This window comes from Talaromyces stipitatus, genomic scaffold, assembly GCF_000003125.1.
Source record: "Talaromyces stipitatus ATCC 10500 scf_1105507295523 genomic scaffold, whole genome shotgun sequence".
NCBI classification, from domain to species: domain Eukaryota; kingdom Fungi; phylum Ascomycota; class Eurotiomycetes; order Eurotiales; family Trichocomaceae; genus Talaromyces; species Talaromyces stipitatus.
Window position 1 is genome coordinate 5,139,068 of NW_002990113.1, and position 15,716 is coordinate 5,154,783.

The following is a 15,716-nucleotide window of genomic DNA, read 5'->3' on the forward strand; positions in this document are numbered from 1 at the left end:
ATAAGGTTGGATAAACGAAAACGACACGGGTGGAGTCTTGGGCGTGGCGTGACCTCATCGATCAGTACGGAGTACCTAGTAAAGTGTAGTTAGACATGCTGGCTGAATAATCGTATAGCGATGTAAAATATGATTTCAATATTAATATAAAAATAAAAATCAAATAGTTGTGTATGAGTTTTGAAGCACGAATCTTGTCATCCTTGCATGATCAGTACATGATGGCGTCATTGTGGATGCTGATTAATGATAGCGAACTGATTGATATCTCTTATCGTAACTACTCCATGCACTTGAAAATAGTGAGTGAGCATTGAGAACAATTACAAATTCATGGAAACTTTGTTGTCGCAAACTCTCACCGGCAAAATTCGAGAAACCGCGGGATGATCAGGAGTAACATTCTGAAAATTCTGTTGTGTTGTTGCAGAAATACGGCGCAAAAAGCCTCAAATATCGGACCGGTAAGGGAAGAGTGTTGTTGTATGGCGTCACAGTCTGTAGTAGTTTTCAGTAGACTTTCCTAACAGTTAACTAGTGTCGCAATACTAACGACTGCTAAGGTTTGAATCAGAGTACAAAGCGCCGAGTGACTCACCTGACTTTCTGAATCAGGCTTAGTATGACGGTGCAAAGTGTTGCGATTGGCGGGGGCCTTATCGTTAGTTCTAGCAGGTTCCCCAGCCTCAGTGACCCTCGAAGGTCCTTCAGAGTCGCAGTTGTAAGCAGAACCAGCTAGAAGGCGACAAGTAAAAGAAAAGAAACTTCAAACAGGGGAAAAAGTTGAGTTGCCGATTACCGGTTGGCCAGTTAGCAGCCATATTACTAAGGCTGCATCGTGCTATTTGCGGCAGTGCTGCCTGCTTTTAAGGCTTATCGCCTCCACCCGGCCGGCTTCCCGCCTTCCCTCCTGATTCCCTGGCAGTATAAGTACCTTCGCTTTCCCCGCTCGACTTATCATCTCTCTTCTCTTCCTTTCCTTTCATTTTCTCATCCTACACGTAACAACATCTCTTTATCCTCTCTGTCAACGAGGTAACCATCTTCACACACATTACCATCCATCTCTCTCTTACTCTCCTACTCGATCAGATCCACCATGCAGATTTTCGTCAAGACTCTCACCGGTAAGACTATCACCCTCGAGGTGGAGTCTTCTGATACCATCGACAACGTCAAGTCCAAGATTCAGGACAAGGAGGGCATTCCTCCTGACCAGCAGCGTTTGATCTTTGCTGGCAAGCAGCTTGAGGACGGTCGCACCCTTTCCGACTACAACATTCAGGTATGTTTTGACACATTTTTTTCTCTTTGAGCCCGGTGGCAAATAGACCAAATACTGATCCATCTACAGAAAGAATCTACCCTCCATCTTGTCCTCCGTCTCCGTGGCGGTATGCAAATCTTCGTCAAGACTCTCACGGGTAAGACCATCACCCTTGAGGTGGAGTCTTCCGATACCATCGACAATGTCAAGTCCAAAATCCAGGACAAGGAGGGTATCCCTCCTGACCAGCAGCGTCTGATCTTCGCTGGAAAGCAACTCGAGGACGGCCGTACACTCTCCGACTACAACATTCAGAAAGAATCCACTCTTCACCTTGTCCTTCGTCTCCGTGGTGGTATGCAAATCTTCGTTAAGACTCTGACTGGTAAGACGATCACGCTGGAGGTTGAATCGTCCGATACTATCGACAACGTCAAGTCCAAAATCCAAGATAAAGAAGGCATTCCTCCCGACCAGCAGCGATTGATTTTCGCTGGTAAGCAACTTGAAGATGGCCGCACTCTCTCTGACTACAACATCCAGAAGGAATCAACTCTACACCTTGTCCTCCGTCTGCGTGGTGGTATGCAGATTTTCGTCAAGACCTTGACGGGAAAGACTATCACACTGGAAGTCGAATCGTCAGACACAATCGACAACGTCAAGAGCAAGATCCAGGATAAGGAGGGTATCCCACCCGACCAGCAGCGATTGATCTTTGCTGGTAAGCAACTTGAAGACGGTCGCACTCTTTCTGATTACAACATCCAGAAGGAGTCTACCCTCCACTTGGTGCTCCGACTTCGCGGTGGCAATTAAGTTTTTTGTTGTTTCATGTTACTATTATGATGGGATTGCATCGGCCTTTATTCTGGCGTTGGAGGCTTTTTAAACGGGATTACGATTCACAATATCTTTTTGATTTCAGATAGTAGCTTATCACTACTAGTTCTTTGACACAATACATTGACCGCCGATAGGCGTTTCGTCAAACTGTTTTTCTATTCATATCGTAGTATCTAGTAGAGAGCGAATACCATATAGATCCCTCTTGGGAATTCGTAGACTGGATGTCCATGCGAAGAGGTGGGTCTCATCGCGGTACAAGACTAATAACATGCCTGCTTTAACTACCACGACTGCAATCTTGAATTTAGTAATCTAATGCTGTATAGATAACATAGTTAGTTTACTTGACATGTCTCTTTTCCAGTCAGTTGATATAAAGGTGAGCGCCACTTGCCACTCACATGACATCCGTGCTTATTGGTTGTTTGAGTGGAACCACTTGAACATCGACCGTTGACAATATCTCCAAGTCCCCGCATCCCAAATCGCAAAACAAATAACTTCCGATCGAACGACTTTATGACGAACATCCTACGGATTCAACTTTCTTAGACCATGCGTCGGGATGCCCTCGTATTTTTATCACATCACGCTTGAGCTTCTGAACTCTTCATCGAACATTGCACACGACATCTACCATAGCACGTCCCAGTCGCGATCAGACAATTCCCTCGCCAACGAAGTTGTGCGCGAAGCTTTTTTACCTTTTCAGCGATATTCAAACAGTAAAAAGTCGACGCATCGACACCGTTCTGCTGGGTCATTGGGTGGGAATAATAATACCAGCTCTGTCGGTGGTGGTGGTGGTTCTGCTGGCCATCAGCAACAACCGTTGGACGACGGCAAATACAGCTCCGCGAGCTTGATTGGGAAATTATCTTCCTTACCGTTACAAGAACGAAATCCTCCAACAGGTTTATCCATTCAGTCAGATCTCAGATTCACTCCGATATCCATCCAAGGTGTCGACATGGTCGCTCCCGCGCACAACCGCCACCATCAGCACCAACGCAAACAGTCCAACGAAACAAGAGGCGGTCGGGATGAAATTACAACCGGCATCGGAACAGATATCCTAGGTGGACTTCATACGCGCGGCAAATACATACCTGTCGATCAAACGTTGGCCGATAGCGTATACGGCATTGTACATCTTTACAGAGATGCAAAGGAAACGCCGTCTTTGATTGTTGATGACCATCCTCTGTATCTGAAAGGGTCGTCTGCTGCTGCGCGACGACCACCGAACGATTCCGCGACAAGCAGCGGTATCGTAAGTCAAAACTTCCTAGGAGGCAATCACGGCAGCAGCCGGAGCCGCGGTCTCAATGACCACGACTCTGCTGACTATTACTCCTCATCTTCCTTACAGACGCATTCGCCGAATGACGATGATTGCTCAATATTATGCATCCTTGCCGTCCCGTCGTACCTTTCACCTTCAGATTTTCTCGGTTTTGTGGGTGAAGATACCAGAGATGAAGTCAGTCATTTCCGGATGATAAAGACTGCAAGAGCCAATCGATATATGGTTCTGATGAAGTTTCGGAATGGGAAGAAGGCTCGTGAATGGCAGAGAGAGTGGAATGGGAAGGTGTTCAATAGCATGGAGGTATGTCGCGCTCACTCATGTTTCTGAAAGTCTAGAAAGTTTAAACTGACATCTACAGCCTGAAACGTGTCATGTAGTGTTTGTAAAGTCAGTTGAGATAGAAGCTGCCAGGCCCCGCGAGATGAGTGATGCATCTAATCAGTCTTCTGCATTGATATCGAATTCTACGCGGTCACTTGGAGCTGCAAATAATTCGTCACCCGGTCTTTCGTCTGCGTCACTATCTGCAAAACCATTGGCCCCCCCGACCCCTTCTCTGGTCGAATTACCCACTTGCCCGGTCTGTCTTGAGCGCATGGATGAGACAACCGGTTTATTGACTATCATATGTCAACATGTCTTCCATTGCACATGTCTCCAGAAATGGAAAGGGAGCGGATGCCCCGTGTGCAGATATACACTCGACGACTTTGCGCGACGGAGTCAAGTCGGATTTCTCGATGAAGGCGGCTCAGCCGAATGTAGCGTCTGCCATTCGGAACTCAATCTCTGGATCTGTCTTATCTGCGGCAGCATTGGCTGCGGGCGATACGACGAGGCACACGCCTTTGCCCATTTCAAGGAGACGTCACATGCATTCGCTATGGATCTATCAACGCAGCGGGTATGGGACTACGTAAGCGATGCATACGTTCATCGTATCATACAAAGCAAAACAGACGGGAAACTAGTCGAATTACCTGCAGCAGACAACTCCGCACTCGATCCACCGGACTGGACGGACGCAGTGCCCCGCGAAAAACTCGAGAATATGAGTGTTGAATACACCCACTTACTCACCAGTCAACTTGAATCTCAACGAGCCTATTTCGAAGAGATTGTCGAACGAGCAGCTGATAAAGCCTCAAAGGCAAGCGCCAGCGCAACAGCGGCCCTCGAAGCCGCCGAAAGAGCAACTCTCCAACTCCAAGAATTACAACAACGCTATGACGTCTTAGCCAAGGAAAACGTTCCCGGTCTAGAGAAAGAGAAAGATCGCGCCGTGCGCCGTGCCGAGAAATTCGAGAATATGGCCCGTAAACTTGAGAAGGAATGGCGAGAGGAGAAAGCCATGAATGAGAACTTGGTCAAACGCGTGGAATTGTTAAGCGAAGAAGTCGCCAAGCTCAAAGTTGAGAATGCAGATTTGGCGGAACAGAATCGTGATTTGACGTTTTTTATCAGTGGGTCGGAGAGGTTGAAGGAACATGGTGGTGGGGATGAGGATGTTGTTGAGGGGACGATTAGTATTCCGGAGGGTTCTTCAAAGAAGAAAGGGAAGGGGAGGAGGAGGTAGTCTACGTTCAATGATGATGCATTCACGGAGTTGTTGTTTTTGCATGGCTATGATACCAGATTTGCTACTTGCTGCTATCAACACATTGTTTCTTTTCCCTACACTTATCTTTTAAGTGATATTAAGATAAATCACCCGAGTATGGAGTACTCCCGGTCACCTCATCAGCCAAGAACCGAACGTATTCGTATCAACTTAAAAATCCTCGAACAACACCCCAGACCCCTCTACATTCCATCGTCATTCGCCACGCCCTTCGAGGACGAGAACAGCCCTTGGCATTCTCCCTTGGCGGTACTCTTGGCAGCGGAATTCCTCTCTATTGCCAACCCCTCCGCGTGATGCCAAGAATATCAAGTCAAGCCAATCATATCCGTTTCCGATTCTTCGTATCCTACTATATTCCATTATACAATCGGATTTACGTCTAGAAGTCCCTAGAAGTCTACTATCTATCCGGCTTACGAAGCATGTGGACTGATATTTCCATTCCGGAAATGGAAATAATCCGGGGGCAACTTGCCCTAACCAGAAAAACGACTTAGAGGGTGTACTGGTGGGGCAAAGGTATAAGTTATCATCATGATTCTTGGGGTTCATGATTGGAGAGATTTATCTGGTTGACGAGTCTTGGAAGTACGTATGTATGTCTTGGAATGGCGAATGTCGATTCTTTTGGAAGGGAGATATAAATAGGACTGTGTTCCGGGTTGTTGGTCAGATGTCATCTGGCCTCTCTTGGTACTAGACACTCGTTGAGACTTATCTGATGATATAGTATTATGACATAAATCTGTTAAAACATTTAATCCATGATATCCTCTTATACTGTTCTTTTATTGAGCACTACCGTTATGGAAAGACGAAATGCGCCGCAAATCCTCCTCGCCATGCACCCAATCCTACCCATCCCATCCCTTCCTCCTCTCTACGGATGAAATCATTTCTCACCTGGAAACAAACATTGACACAGGCCTGTCAACTCAGCAAGTTACTTCCTTCCAATCCCGGTATGGACCTAATAAGTTGTCTGGCGAGGGAGGTGTGACATGGTACTCCGTCCTTGCCAAGCAGGTCTCTAATGCCATGATACTTGTACGGTCCCCCATAACCAGTAGTACTGATGACAAATAACTAACGATGCAGGTCCTCGTCCTAGCCATGGCCCTCGCCTACGGTGTCTCCGACTACGTCGAAGGCGGGGTGATAACTGCCGTAATCGTGGGCAACATCCTGATAGGCTTCTACCAAGAATACCGCGCCGAACAAAAAATGGACGCCCTACGCAGTCTATCCTCTCCATCTGCAACTGTAATTCGGAATGGAGAAGTCGTGACAGTCCCTTCCCCGGAGGTTGTACCCGGTGACGTCGTAATGGTTAAAACCGGTGATACTGTCCCCGCAGATCTGAGGTTGATAGACGGTATGAATCTGGAATGTGATGAGAAGATATTGACTGGTGAGGCGTTGCCAGTCCCTAAAGATGCTGGGTTTGATCCTGCAGGTGCTATTGGTTCTGAGGATGAGAAGTCGTCAAAGAATGCAGAGTTCAAGATTGGTGTGGGTGATAGATTGAACATGGTCTATTCCTCTGCCACAGTCACAAAGGGGAGAGGAAAAGGTATTGCCATGTATACGGGAATGTATACTGAGATTGGCAAAATTGCCTCTTCTATGCAAGGCAAGAAAAATCGCAAGGTTAAAAAGAGTAGATCAATGTCAGTCAAGAAATATGGTCCTCTGCAAGTGTTTCAGGGTGGATTCTTTCGCACCTGGGATGCATTGGGTAGATTCCTCGGATTGACGACGGGGACTCCTTTGCAGAGGAAACTGAGCAAGTTGGCTTATAGTCTGTTTGGTCTTGCCATTCTCTTTGCTATTATTGTTTTCAGTGTCAATAAGTTTCATGTCACGAATGAAGTTGCTATTTACGCTATATCTACTGGTAAGTACCTTTCCCCAAGATGTGATCAGAAAGGACGCTAACAGGTAAAGGAATCGCAATCATACCCGAATCCCTCATTGCAGTCTTGACAATCACCATGGTCGTCGGTATGACCCAAATGCACAAACGCCGAGTCGTCATTCGCCAGCTTTCGGCTCTCGAAGCCCTAGGTGGAGTTACCAATATCTGCAGCGACAAGACCGGTACTCTCACCCAGGGTCAAATGGTGACTCGGAAAGCCTGGATTCCTGGAATTGGAATTTATAGTATTAACGAGTCTGATGATGCCAGTGATCCTTCGAGGGGGGTTGTCACGTTGACTTCTGTTTCTAGTGACAAGACTGAAAAGCAGGAAAGGACACAGAATGAAAAATCGACGGAGGAGAAGCAACAGTCAGAAGAACAATCAATCCCAGAAGTAAACCCGGCACTCGAAGGGTTTCTTCTCGCTTCTTCCTTGTGCAACCTCGCAACAGTACGGTATGATGATGCTGCTGGCAAGTGGCAAACGATGGGTGATCCGACCGAAATTGCTCTACAAGTATTTGCGCATCGATTTAACTATGGCAAGAAGACTCTTGAAAAGGAACACAAATGGAAGCAGATTGCCGAGTATCCCTTCGATAGCGCAATCAAGCGGATGTCTGTGATATATAGTAAAGGAACAGATGAACCTGTAATATTCGTCAAAGGTGCTGTTGAACGTATCATTGATCTTTGCACATCTGTGGGAACGGGAAGTCACCAGGAGGAAATGACACCGGAAATGAAGAACAATATCCTCGAGCAAATGAAGTCTCTAGCAGACCAGGGACTGCGAGTCCTTGCTATTGCTCAGAGGCCAGTGCCGGCTGGATACAAGACAGGCGACAAATTGCCTCGCGATGGCGTTGAGAGTGAATTGAACCTCCTTGGATTAGCTGGGCTATACGATCCGCCCAGGCTGGAAACGAAAGATGCTATCAGAGGTAAGAATCCTTCCATATGGTTCTGCTCATAAAATATCTTGCTAACTCACACCAGAATGTACAACTGCAGGCATCCGTGTCCATATGTTAACTGGAGACCATCCATCCACAGCAAGCGCCATTGCTAGAGAAGTTGGCATCATTCCCAAATACAAGGAATCTCTTTCCGCTGAGAAAGCAGCCGCCTTGGTCAAAACCGCTGCTGAATTTGATAGTATGACAGACGATGAGATTGATGCTATGCCAACCTTACCCCTGGTCATTGCACGATGTGCTCCAGACACAAAAACAAGAATGATTGCTGCCCTGCATCGTCGCCGATGTTTTGCCGCCATGACTGGAGATGGAGTTAATGACGCTCCGTCTCTGCAGGCTGCAGATGTGGGTATTGCAATGGGCATGGGTGGTTCTGATGTCGCCAAATCCGCATCTGATATCGTACTCACAGATGACAATTTCGCCAGTATCGTCAACGCGGTTGAAGAAGGGCGACGAATGTTTGACAACATTCAAAAGTTCGTCCTTCATCTTCTTGCCTCAAATGTAGCCGAAGTCGTTTTGTTAATTGTCGGCCTTGCGTTCCAAGATGATCAAGATGTATCCGTCTTCCCGCTTTCGCCGCTTCAGATTCTGTGGATTAACATGTTGACTTCATCTTTCCCTGCATTTGGACTAGGACGCGAGAAAGCGTCGGCTTCCGTCATGCGACGTCCTCCTCATGACATGAAGAAAGGTGTCTTTACTTGGCAGATTATTGCAGATATGATCGTGTACGGGATGATCATGGGAACGCTGACCTTGCTCACATTCGTGATTGTCGTTTATGGCGTTGGCAACGGTACTTCTGACCTAGGATTCGACTGCAACAGAGAACAATCCCACTCCTGTCGTGTCGTCTTTCGTGCACGAGCAGCCGTTTTTGCCGAACTCACTTGGCTTATTCTCATTTCGGCTTGGGAGATCAAGGATCTCAGAAACAGCATGTTTAATCTGGATCCGCTACGCGCTAGCCAAGATGGTGCAAACTTTCCCTTCTTCAGAGATGTCTGGGAGAACCAATTCCTCTTCTGGTCTGTCGTGATTGGAGCAGTGTCTGTGTTTCCCGCCGTATATATCCCAGGCCTGAATACAGATGTATTCAAACATCAGGGCATTTCATGGGAATGGGGTCTGTCCTTTGGTGCAATCATTATTTTCGTTCTGGGTGCAGAAGCATGGAAAATGGTGAAACGTCGGACAGGCTGGTTTAGTGAACCGAATGCTGCAGATTATGCCTCCGTTTCTGAATCGGACTTTGGGTTGGGTAGTCCCACGAGGTCTATGACAAAGGACAGCCGAAGGACTACCTAGGTAGTGCATAAGAGCCGGGCCTGAAAGTATAGAGTACTGCAGCAATGTATTGTTTCATAGCTATTTTCGGATTAGAATGAATATCAGATTCTAATTGTTAATGGATTGAAGTCATCATTCTTGAACGTCCCACTCCGAGTATTGATGTGTGTTCTTAGACAGGCCAGTTTAGGACAGCCTTAAGACTAGTAGACTCTTCCAAATCATATCCGGGCTCTTGCAGAATGACTGGCTGCTGGGTTCATTTCTGAGAATAGGAGAATTGACACCGTAGTTTGACTCGGAGGTAACAAGCGCCTCTGCTTCACTGTTCCGCTCTCTAGGAATGGATTCAGTAAAGAGGGAGCTCACGTCTAGCGGCATCTGGGTAAAAGTGGGCAACTGCTTGGACAAAACATCTATTTGCCATACGAAGCGTTGCTTCAACTGCTTGAAATCACTTCGTTGTTCAGCGGTACAGGTAGGAATCCTAGAAGCATAAGAAACGAAGTCCACGGCATAGGACGAGCATTCTTATAACGTATTGATGTGTACGGAGCTTCAGAGCTTCAGAGCTTAGGCCTGCATCATTCGACAATAGTCTGCTGGGAGGGTCTATTGTCAAGCTCGCTATATGCCCCTTTCTAGGAAAAGGCTGCACCTGCTGTTCGACACTGTCAATCGCGTGAATGATATCCGCTGAGCTAGCAAAAGTTCATCAGGATTGTCGGGTTCAATTAATTTCCGAATACGGTGGCAGATATGAGTACAATGATACGAGAAGACGTATGACCTGAGAATAGGGTATTCTGACGGATCACATGGGCGGAAAAATTCGTGCAAGAAGTGAGGCGGGCCTTCGATAGGAAACATTGTCCATGAGGAACTGAGTTTGTTGGATCTGTTTGTCAGAAGGGAGTCTTAAATATGGACTAGTATACAGCGTATCAAATGACAATGTGTCATGCCTTAGCATCGCCCATTAAGAACAAAGCTAGGCGTTAGTGGCGGCCATTTGATTCAACAATATGCTTAAAATGTATTCGGGATCGCAGGCGGCGTTCAGCGCGGGATACGTATTGTTGGCGGTTGACTCAATTTTGGAGAGTTCCTCGATGAAGCAAGATCGGAAGGTGCTGAGATAGCGCGTGGTTTGGCACCGTACGATGTGTGCCTGGAAATTCCATTCGGCAAAGCAACTGCAGTGTACTGATTATTGATTGCTCTATCGAGGACTGCCAGACCTTTATCTCCAGATTGGGAAGTCTAATGTTGTTGGACACCATCGGTGCTGATGACTTATATCCATTTGCAGAGCATCATGGAGACCTCAGCGGGTTTTTAGTGCTTCAGAAGCCTGAGGTTTATTCTAGTCATCCGGCTATGTACCTATGTGAAGATAGAACAGACAATCAACATAACAAATCTTGAGTCGAAGGTCAAAGCAATTTGTATTCACTGAGAAGATTGGACTGCAGCACCCAAGACGGCCGCCAAAACAACAAGCGTATGATCCGAGTCGACTCCTTGAAAATTATTCAAGATCAATTGCACGATTTTCACGCATAGATCGATCAGCAGCTAGAACAATACCAAGCGACTTCACCGCGTCCTGCATATGTTTCGAAAGATCCCATCCCTCGCGAATAGCATCCAGCAAGAACTGTTGCTCCCGCGCACAAAGCTCATAATGATCGGGTTCGCCGTGCATGGAAAGCATCTTATCCTGTGTGTGTCCGTCCACCACCGCGCTCACACGGATATTTGATGTCCTGGTGTGGCTATTGATATTGGCTGAACTATACCCCTTCTCATTGTCGGCAGACTTCTTACCCTCGTCCATCACAATGGATACGGAACCACGAGGCCCTATTATATCCTTGACAAAGTAGGCAGTCTCGGACATCATTGGACCCCATCCAACCTCGTACCAACCAACTGACCCATCGGAGAAAAGAATCTGAAGATGGCCATAATTGACCTGCCCTTGATCGGATGGCAAGTCATCGCTCAGACGCAATCCCATGCCACGTACCTGGACAGGCTTACTATCAGTTATTTGCAGCATGACATCCACATAATGCACGCCACAGTCGATGATTGGGTTTTTCACGTCATGAAGAATACGCTGATGAATTGCCCATGCATCGCCGCTAGAACGTTGATTCAGATTCATTCTCATGACAAACGGCGGGCCCAAGTGTCGTGCCTGTTGAATAAATTCAATCCAGCTGGGATGGTGGCGGAGGATGTACCCAATAACCAGCTTGCGGTTTGTCTGTTGGGCTGTATTGACAACGCGCTCTGCGTCGGCGACTGTTACTGCCAGCGGTTTCTCGACAAAGACGTGTGCCCCAGATTCCATTGCTGCCACAGCATAATCAGCGTGCGACGCTGTGTGAATGTTGATTGAGACTACATCAGGCTTCAAGGCGAGACCTTCCTCAAAACTTGATAGGAGGGAATATTCTTTGAGTTCGTCTGGGAAGGTCTTTCCTGGACGTAGTCGATCTATCAAACCAATTATCTGGAAACCCGGATTGCGGTGGTAGGCCAACGCATGGCTGTGGCCCATCTGGCCGAGGCCGATGACAACAACGGTCAAGGTTTTATCAGTAGTCTGCATTTGAAATAGAGCTTGCAGGGATTCAGCAGGAGTATGGTGTATAATGTGAGATTACTTCAGAAAGCGAGGAAATGTCGAATATATAGGCATTTTTGTAGTCGAGTACATCGACACCGTGCCATAATACTGTTGCCATATGGACAATCAACGTGGTACTATGGTACCGTAGTAACTCAGAGACACAACTTTGGCAGATGGTTATATTGTTTCCCTGCAGTGTTACTGATGAGATGGCGGTTGCATAGGAAAACATTTTGGTTGTATTCAACAGGGTTAGGGTTAAGTCCGTAAGTGGGTCCTCGGAACGGAAGAAAATTCAAGCGACGTGGTCGTTGTTTTGTCTCTCTTTCCATGTATCATTGCTGTTGTCAACAATCGTGAGCAAAATATATCGAAGAATGGAATTGAAGCGACAGAATAATTGATATATCCTTATTTTAGGATTCTAGGAAACTATCCATGCATGTAAGACTGTTTGCATTGGAAAATCAAACATTCTAGCTCAAGCTCGGATCAGGAGCTGCAAATATCCCTGCATACATACATTCAGACAATATCAAACTCAGTCAATTGATCAAAGAACTTCAAAAAAGTCAGTTGAAATGTTACATATCAACTACTTTCTACCCGCCGCTGCGGCTGCAACGCGCAGACTGGCAGGTAGCTCAATAAGAAGCAGCGCCTATACACAGACACAGATATTGCGACACCATTTCTCATCATCTGTATCTGCTGATGAACTGTCACATTTCTCCGGACTCGCCAGCAGCTGGTGGGACCCAATGGGCCCATCACGAGTTCTACACTTGATGAATCCCACACGACACGATTTCATCGCATCTTGTCTCACAGAATCTGAGCCACAGGCGAACAACCGTCAAGGTTTACGATATCTCGATGTAGGCTGCGGAGGCGGCATATTCGCCGAATCGCTTGCTCGAACTCTTTGCTCGAGGAATTCCGGCACGGAAGCATTACATCCGCGCACAAAAGCCGGCTCAATCGTTGCCATTGACCCTTCGACTAGTCTGATCAAAATAGCTCGGGACCACGCGAGCAATGATCCCGCGGTATTTGAGCATCTACGGAGCGGCGCATTCAGATATGAGAATACTACGATTGAATCTTTATCTTCTTCGGTGGCGACTACACAACAACGCCAGGACGATAAACTATTTGATGTCATCACGCTCTTCGAGGTGATTGAACATGTCGACCCTCACACTTCTTCATCCTTTCTCACCCATTGCCTCAAACTCCTCAACCCCGGCGGATGGCTAATCGGCTCAACAATCGCACGTACCATCCCATCATTCATAGTTAACAAAATGGTCGCCGAAGCACCCTGGCCCATCGGCGTGGTACCCTGGGGTACCCACGAATGGAGCAAATTCGTGAATGCAAATGAGCTCCGCGGATGGGTTGAGGAAGGTTTGATGAGGGCGGCGGATGGTGCGGCTCATCGGGCTGGTAGTGAGGCGTTACAAGGCATGAAATGGAAAGTTGCTGGAGTGGTCTATGTGCCTGGTTTGGGGTGGAACATGGTTGATGGAGGTGAGGATTGGGGGAATTACTTTTGGGCTGTTCAGAAGCGTGTATAATCAGTATTGCAGATTAAGAGGCGCATGTACTATAGATGATATTGAATGGTAGTTTTCATAAATTAACTACCGGCAGCAGCCAACTACTACGTAGATAATGTTGAAGCGACATTGTTGGCGCGGACCAGAATGGAACCCTTCTAGAAGGCGACCAGAAGGTGGCTGATGACAAAGCATTACCTTTGGCGATCGACAGGAGATGTTTACCGCGCAGATCATAAGTTACGTCCGGGTTTCCTACGTCGGTTGATTGAGATGCTATCATTGGCGATGCAATCCTCCTTTAATCATATCTCTAGAACAAATACCGATACACAAGCACAGTCCACAAACGGACATTACCCAAAAACTACCAAGCTCTCCAAGAGTAAGCTCTAAGCTACAGAATCTCTCCGAACTGGTCCAAGACAAACATACTACAACGAAATCATTGAATCATACCCACCTGCCGAGCAATCCGTGACCTCATCGTTCCTGAAACACGAAGCAGAAAGCTTATTAGTCGTAAGGCCAAGCCAAGATCTTCCAAGGAAATCCTTATTTTGTGGCTGCTGATTGACTGCAGCTCGAGCACCAGCTGCCCCTAATAATCTTAAATGACTAGATTTCGAAACATGGATTGGGATCTGTATTCTGGAAGTCTGGAGTACGGAGCCTGATTACCTACTCGGTAGGCATTCCGTAACCCTAGCCGATACCATTACCTATCTAGCAAAGTGGGTGCTCGGAACCCCTGATTTTCCCGGGTTCAGATCTCTCATTTTGCATGCCCTTAGGCCCTTGCCTGATTGCCAGCTCCATACGGAGCACATACGTAATCGTAACAACAAGGCCCTGTTTCAACTCATATTCCAATTCGGATCATGATCTGGATGAAGAAAGTGGACCCCCTCGCCTTGCCTTGCCTTACCCTAGCAGCTAGGAGCCCTTAGCAAGGAGCCTTAGCGTCAGAATTAATCCCCCCTTTTTTTCCATAGCATCGTTCTAGAAAAATACCTGATTCATACCTAGTGTGACTAGTCCGTAAACTTGCCTTAGTGTCACCCTACGTTTCAGGATTCAGCCAATCAGTCTCCAGATATGGCACTTGCACCTTGTCTCAGATTTTATTTTGCCTTTTCCCTTTTCCTTTCTTTCGGGTGGGCTGGAGACATGGTTGAGTGGTCATATGTTCATGCCCCTTTCCCTTTTGTTCATTGATTAGATAGTGTAAGGTGCCCAAAGTAGAGAATAAAGAATATGCGGTCAGCGAGATACGTGTCCTCAAGTCAATACTATACTCTCCCAGGAGTTGTCTCGGGGAGGAGGACGAAGGAGAAGAAGCCTTCTGGAAAATGCTGGCGGATCTTGGCAGTTTGGAATGCTTCTAGCGGCCTTCTGGAAGAACCTTGTTGAGTTTCAAGGAAAATACGGAGCATTCTAAAATTGGAATATCTCAAGCTACGGTGTTCGTCTTCGATTAATTCTGCGAGAAAGGGGCTGTGTAGGCTGTATGCACCCCGTACTCCTTAATCTATCACGCTGCCATTGTCAGTTACTTCTTGCTGTGTTGCATCAGTGACTCTTACTACTAGTAACATTATTCAAGAACAGCATTCTAGACGAAACCAGTGCGGGTAGCACGGTACAGCTCACGGACGGGGAGTTCTCAGCGCCAAATCTGACGAGATGATGCAACACGATAAGACAGAGTGGACACTGAGAGCCACACGTTGGTGACTTGGCGCTCTTCCAATCGATCCCGTACAAGCGCTATGCTTAGCGTGACAGTCAATCGCTCAGCTAACCTTAAGCGTCTCGACAGTAATCTCGTAAATATCATTCTGACTCGTGCATGTTATATTACTTGACACTTGTATAATTGCGACTTGCAGGGGGCGCTTTCCATATGAAGGGACAGAAAATATAGAAGCTGGTACAGAGTAGTTGAGTCGTATCGTCGCGCCTCGCAGGATGGATCCGTACTCCTAAGGAGAAATACAGAGCCCTACTGTCGGAACGGTAACTAGCCCTGACCCAGTGTTTAGAAATTTAGCGTGCATTGCTAGCTGCCCTTAGGCTTAGGCCGTTTGTCGCCGCCAGCTCCATCTCCGTCTGTGTGTTAGATAACGTGACTGATTCAAGCATTGAGTCAAATAGCCAGCTGGAGTTGAGCGATTAACAATATGTGCGCTCCGAAGTATTCTGTAGAGAGAGCCGTACGGAGGTGATCTAGACGTGGGTCTGCCAGTCCCTGAGGGACT

At 47.0% G+C, this 15,716-nt stretch overlaps 5 protein-coding genes across 5 annotated transcripts, besides 1 other annotated feature; 4 read left to right on the forward strand and 1 right to left on the reverse strand.

Annotated features, from left to right (window-relative positions):
• Positions 1–137: 137 nt before the first annotated feature.
• Positions 138–160: a sequence feature (AT_rich).
• Positions 161–992: 832 nt separating this feature from the next.
• On the forward strand, positions 993–2,222 carry TSTA_078380 (polyubiquitin UbiD/Ubi4, putative). Its single transcript, XM_002341825.1, has 2 exons — positions 993–1,285; positions 1,355–2,222. The coding sequence occupies exons 1-2, from the start codon at positions 1,100–1,102 to the stop codon at positions 2,084–2,086; spliced, it is 918 nt and encodes a 305-aa protein (XP_002341866.1). The 5' UTR covers positions 993–1,099; the 3' UTR covers positions 2,087–2,222.
• A 459-nt stretch (positions 2,223–2,681) lies between these two features.
• Positions 2,682–5,071, forward strand: TSTA_078390 (RING and UBP finger domain protein, putative; the record flags this gene model as incomplete). The annotated part of the gene is made up of 2 exons (XM_002341826.1): positions 2,682–3,728; positions 3,787–5,071. 2 exons carry the CDS (start codon positions 2,682–2,684, stop codon positions 5,002–5,004), a joined length of 2,265 nt encoding a protein of 754 aa, XP_002341867.1. The 3' UTR covers positions 5,005–5,071.
• Positions 5,072–5,871: 800 nt separating this feature from the next.
• TSTA_078400 (sarcoplasmic/endoplasmic reticulum calcium ATPase, putative) lies at positions 5,872–9,370 on the forward strand (the record flags this gene model as incomplete). Its single annotated transcript, XM_002341827.1, has 4 exons — positions 5,872–6,099; positions 6,151–6,949; positions 7,000–7,917; positions 7,973–9,370. 4 exons carry the CDS (start codon positions 5,872–5,874, stop codon positions 9,265–9,267), a joined length of 3,240 nt encoding a protein of 1,079 aa, XP_002341868.1. The 3' UTR covers positions 9,268–9,370.
• Positions 9,371–10,607: 1,237 nt separating this feature from the next.
• On the reverse strand, positions 10,608–12,008 carry TSTA_078410 (oxidoreductase, putative; the record flags this gene model as incomplete). The annotated part of the gene is made up of 2 exons (XM_002341828.1): positions 10,608–11,866; positions 11,928–12,008. 2 exons carry the CDS (start codon positions 12,006–12,008, stop codon positions 10,781–10,783), a joined length of 1,167 nt encoding a protein of 388 aa, XP_002341869.1. The 3' UTR covers positions 10,608–10,780.
• A 466-nt stretch (positions 12,009–12,474) lies between these two features.
• On the forward strand, positions 12,475–13,473 carry TSTA_078420 (3-demethylubiquinone-9 3-methyltransferase; the record flags this gene model as incomplete). Its single annotated transcript, XM_002341829.1, has 2 exons — positions 12,475–12,754; positions 12,776–13,473. 2 exons carry the CDS (start codon positions 12,475–12,477, stop codon positions 13,471–13,473), a joined length of 978 nt encoding a protein of 325 aa, XP_002341870.1.
• Between the last annotated feature and the right edge of the window lie 2,243 nt (positions 13,474–15,716).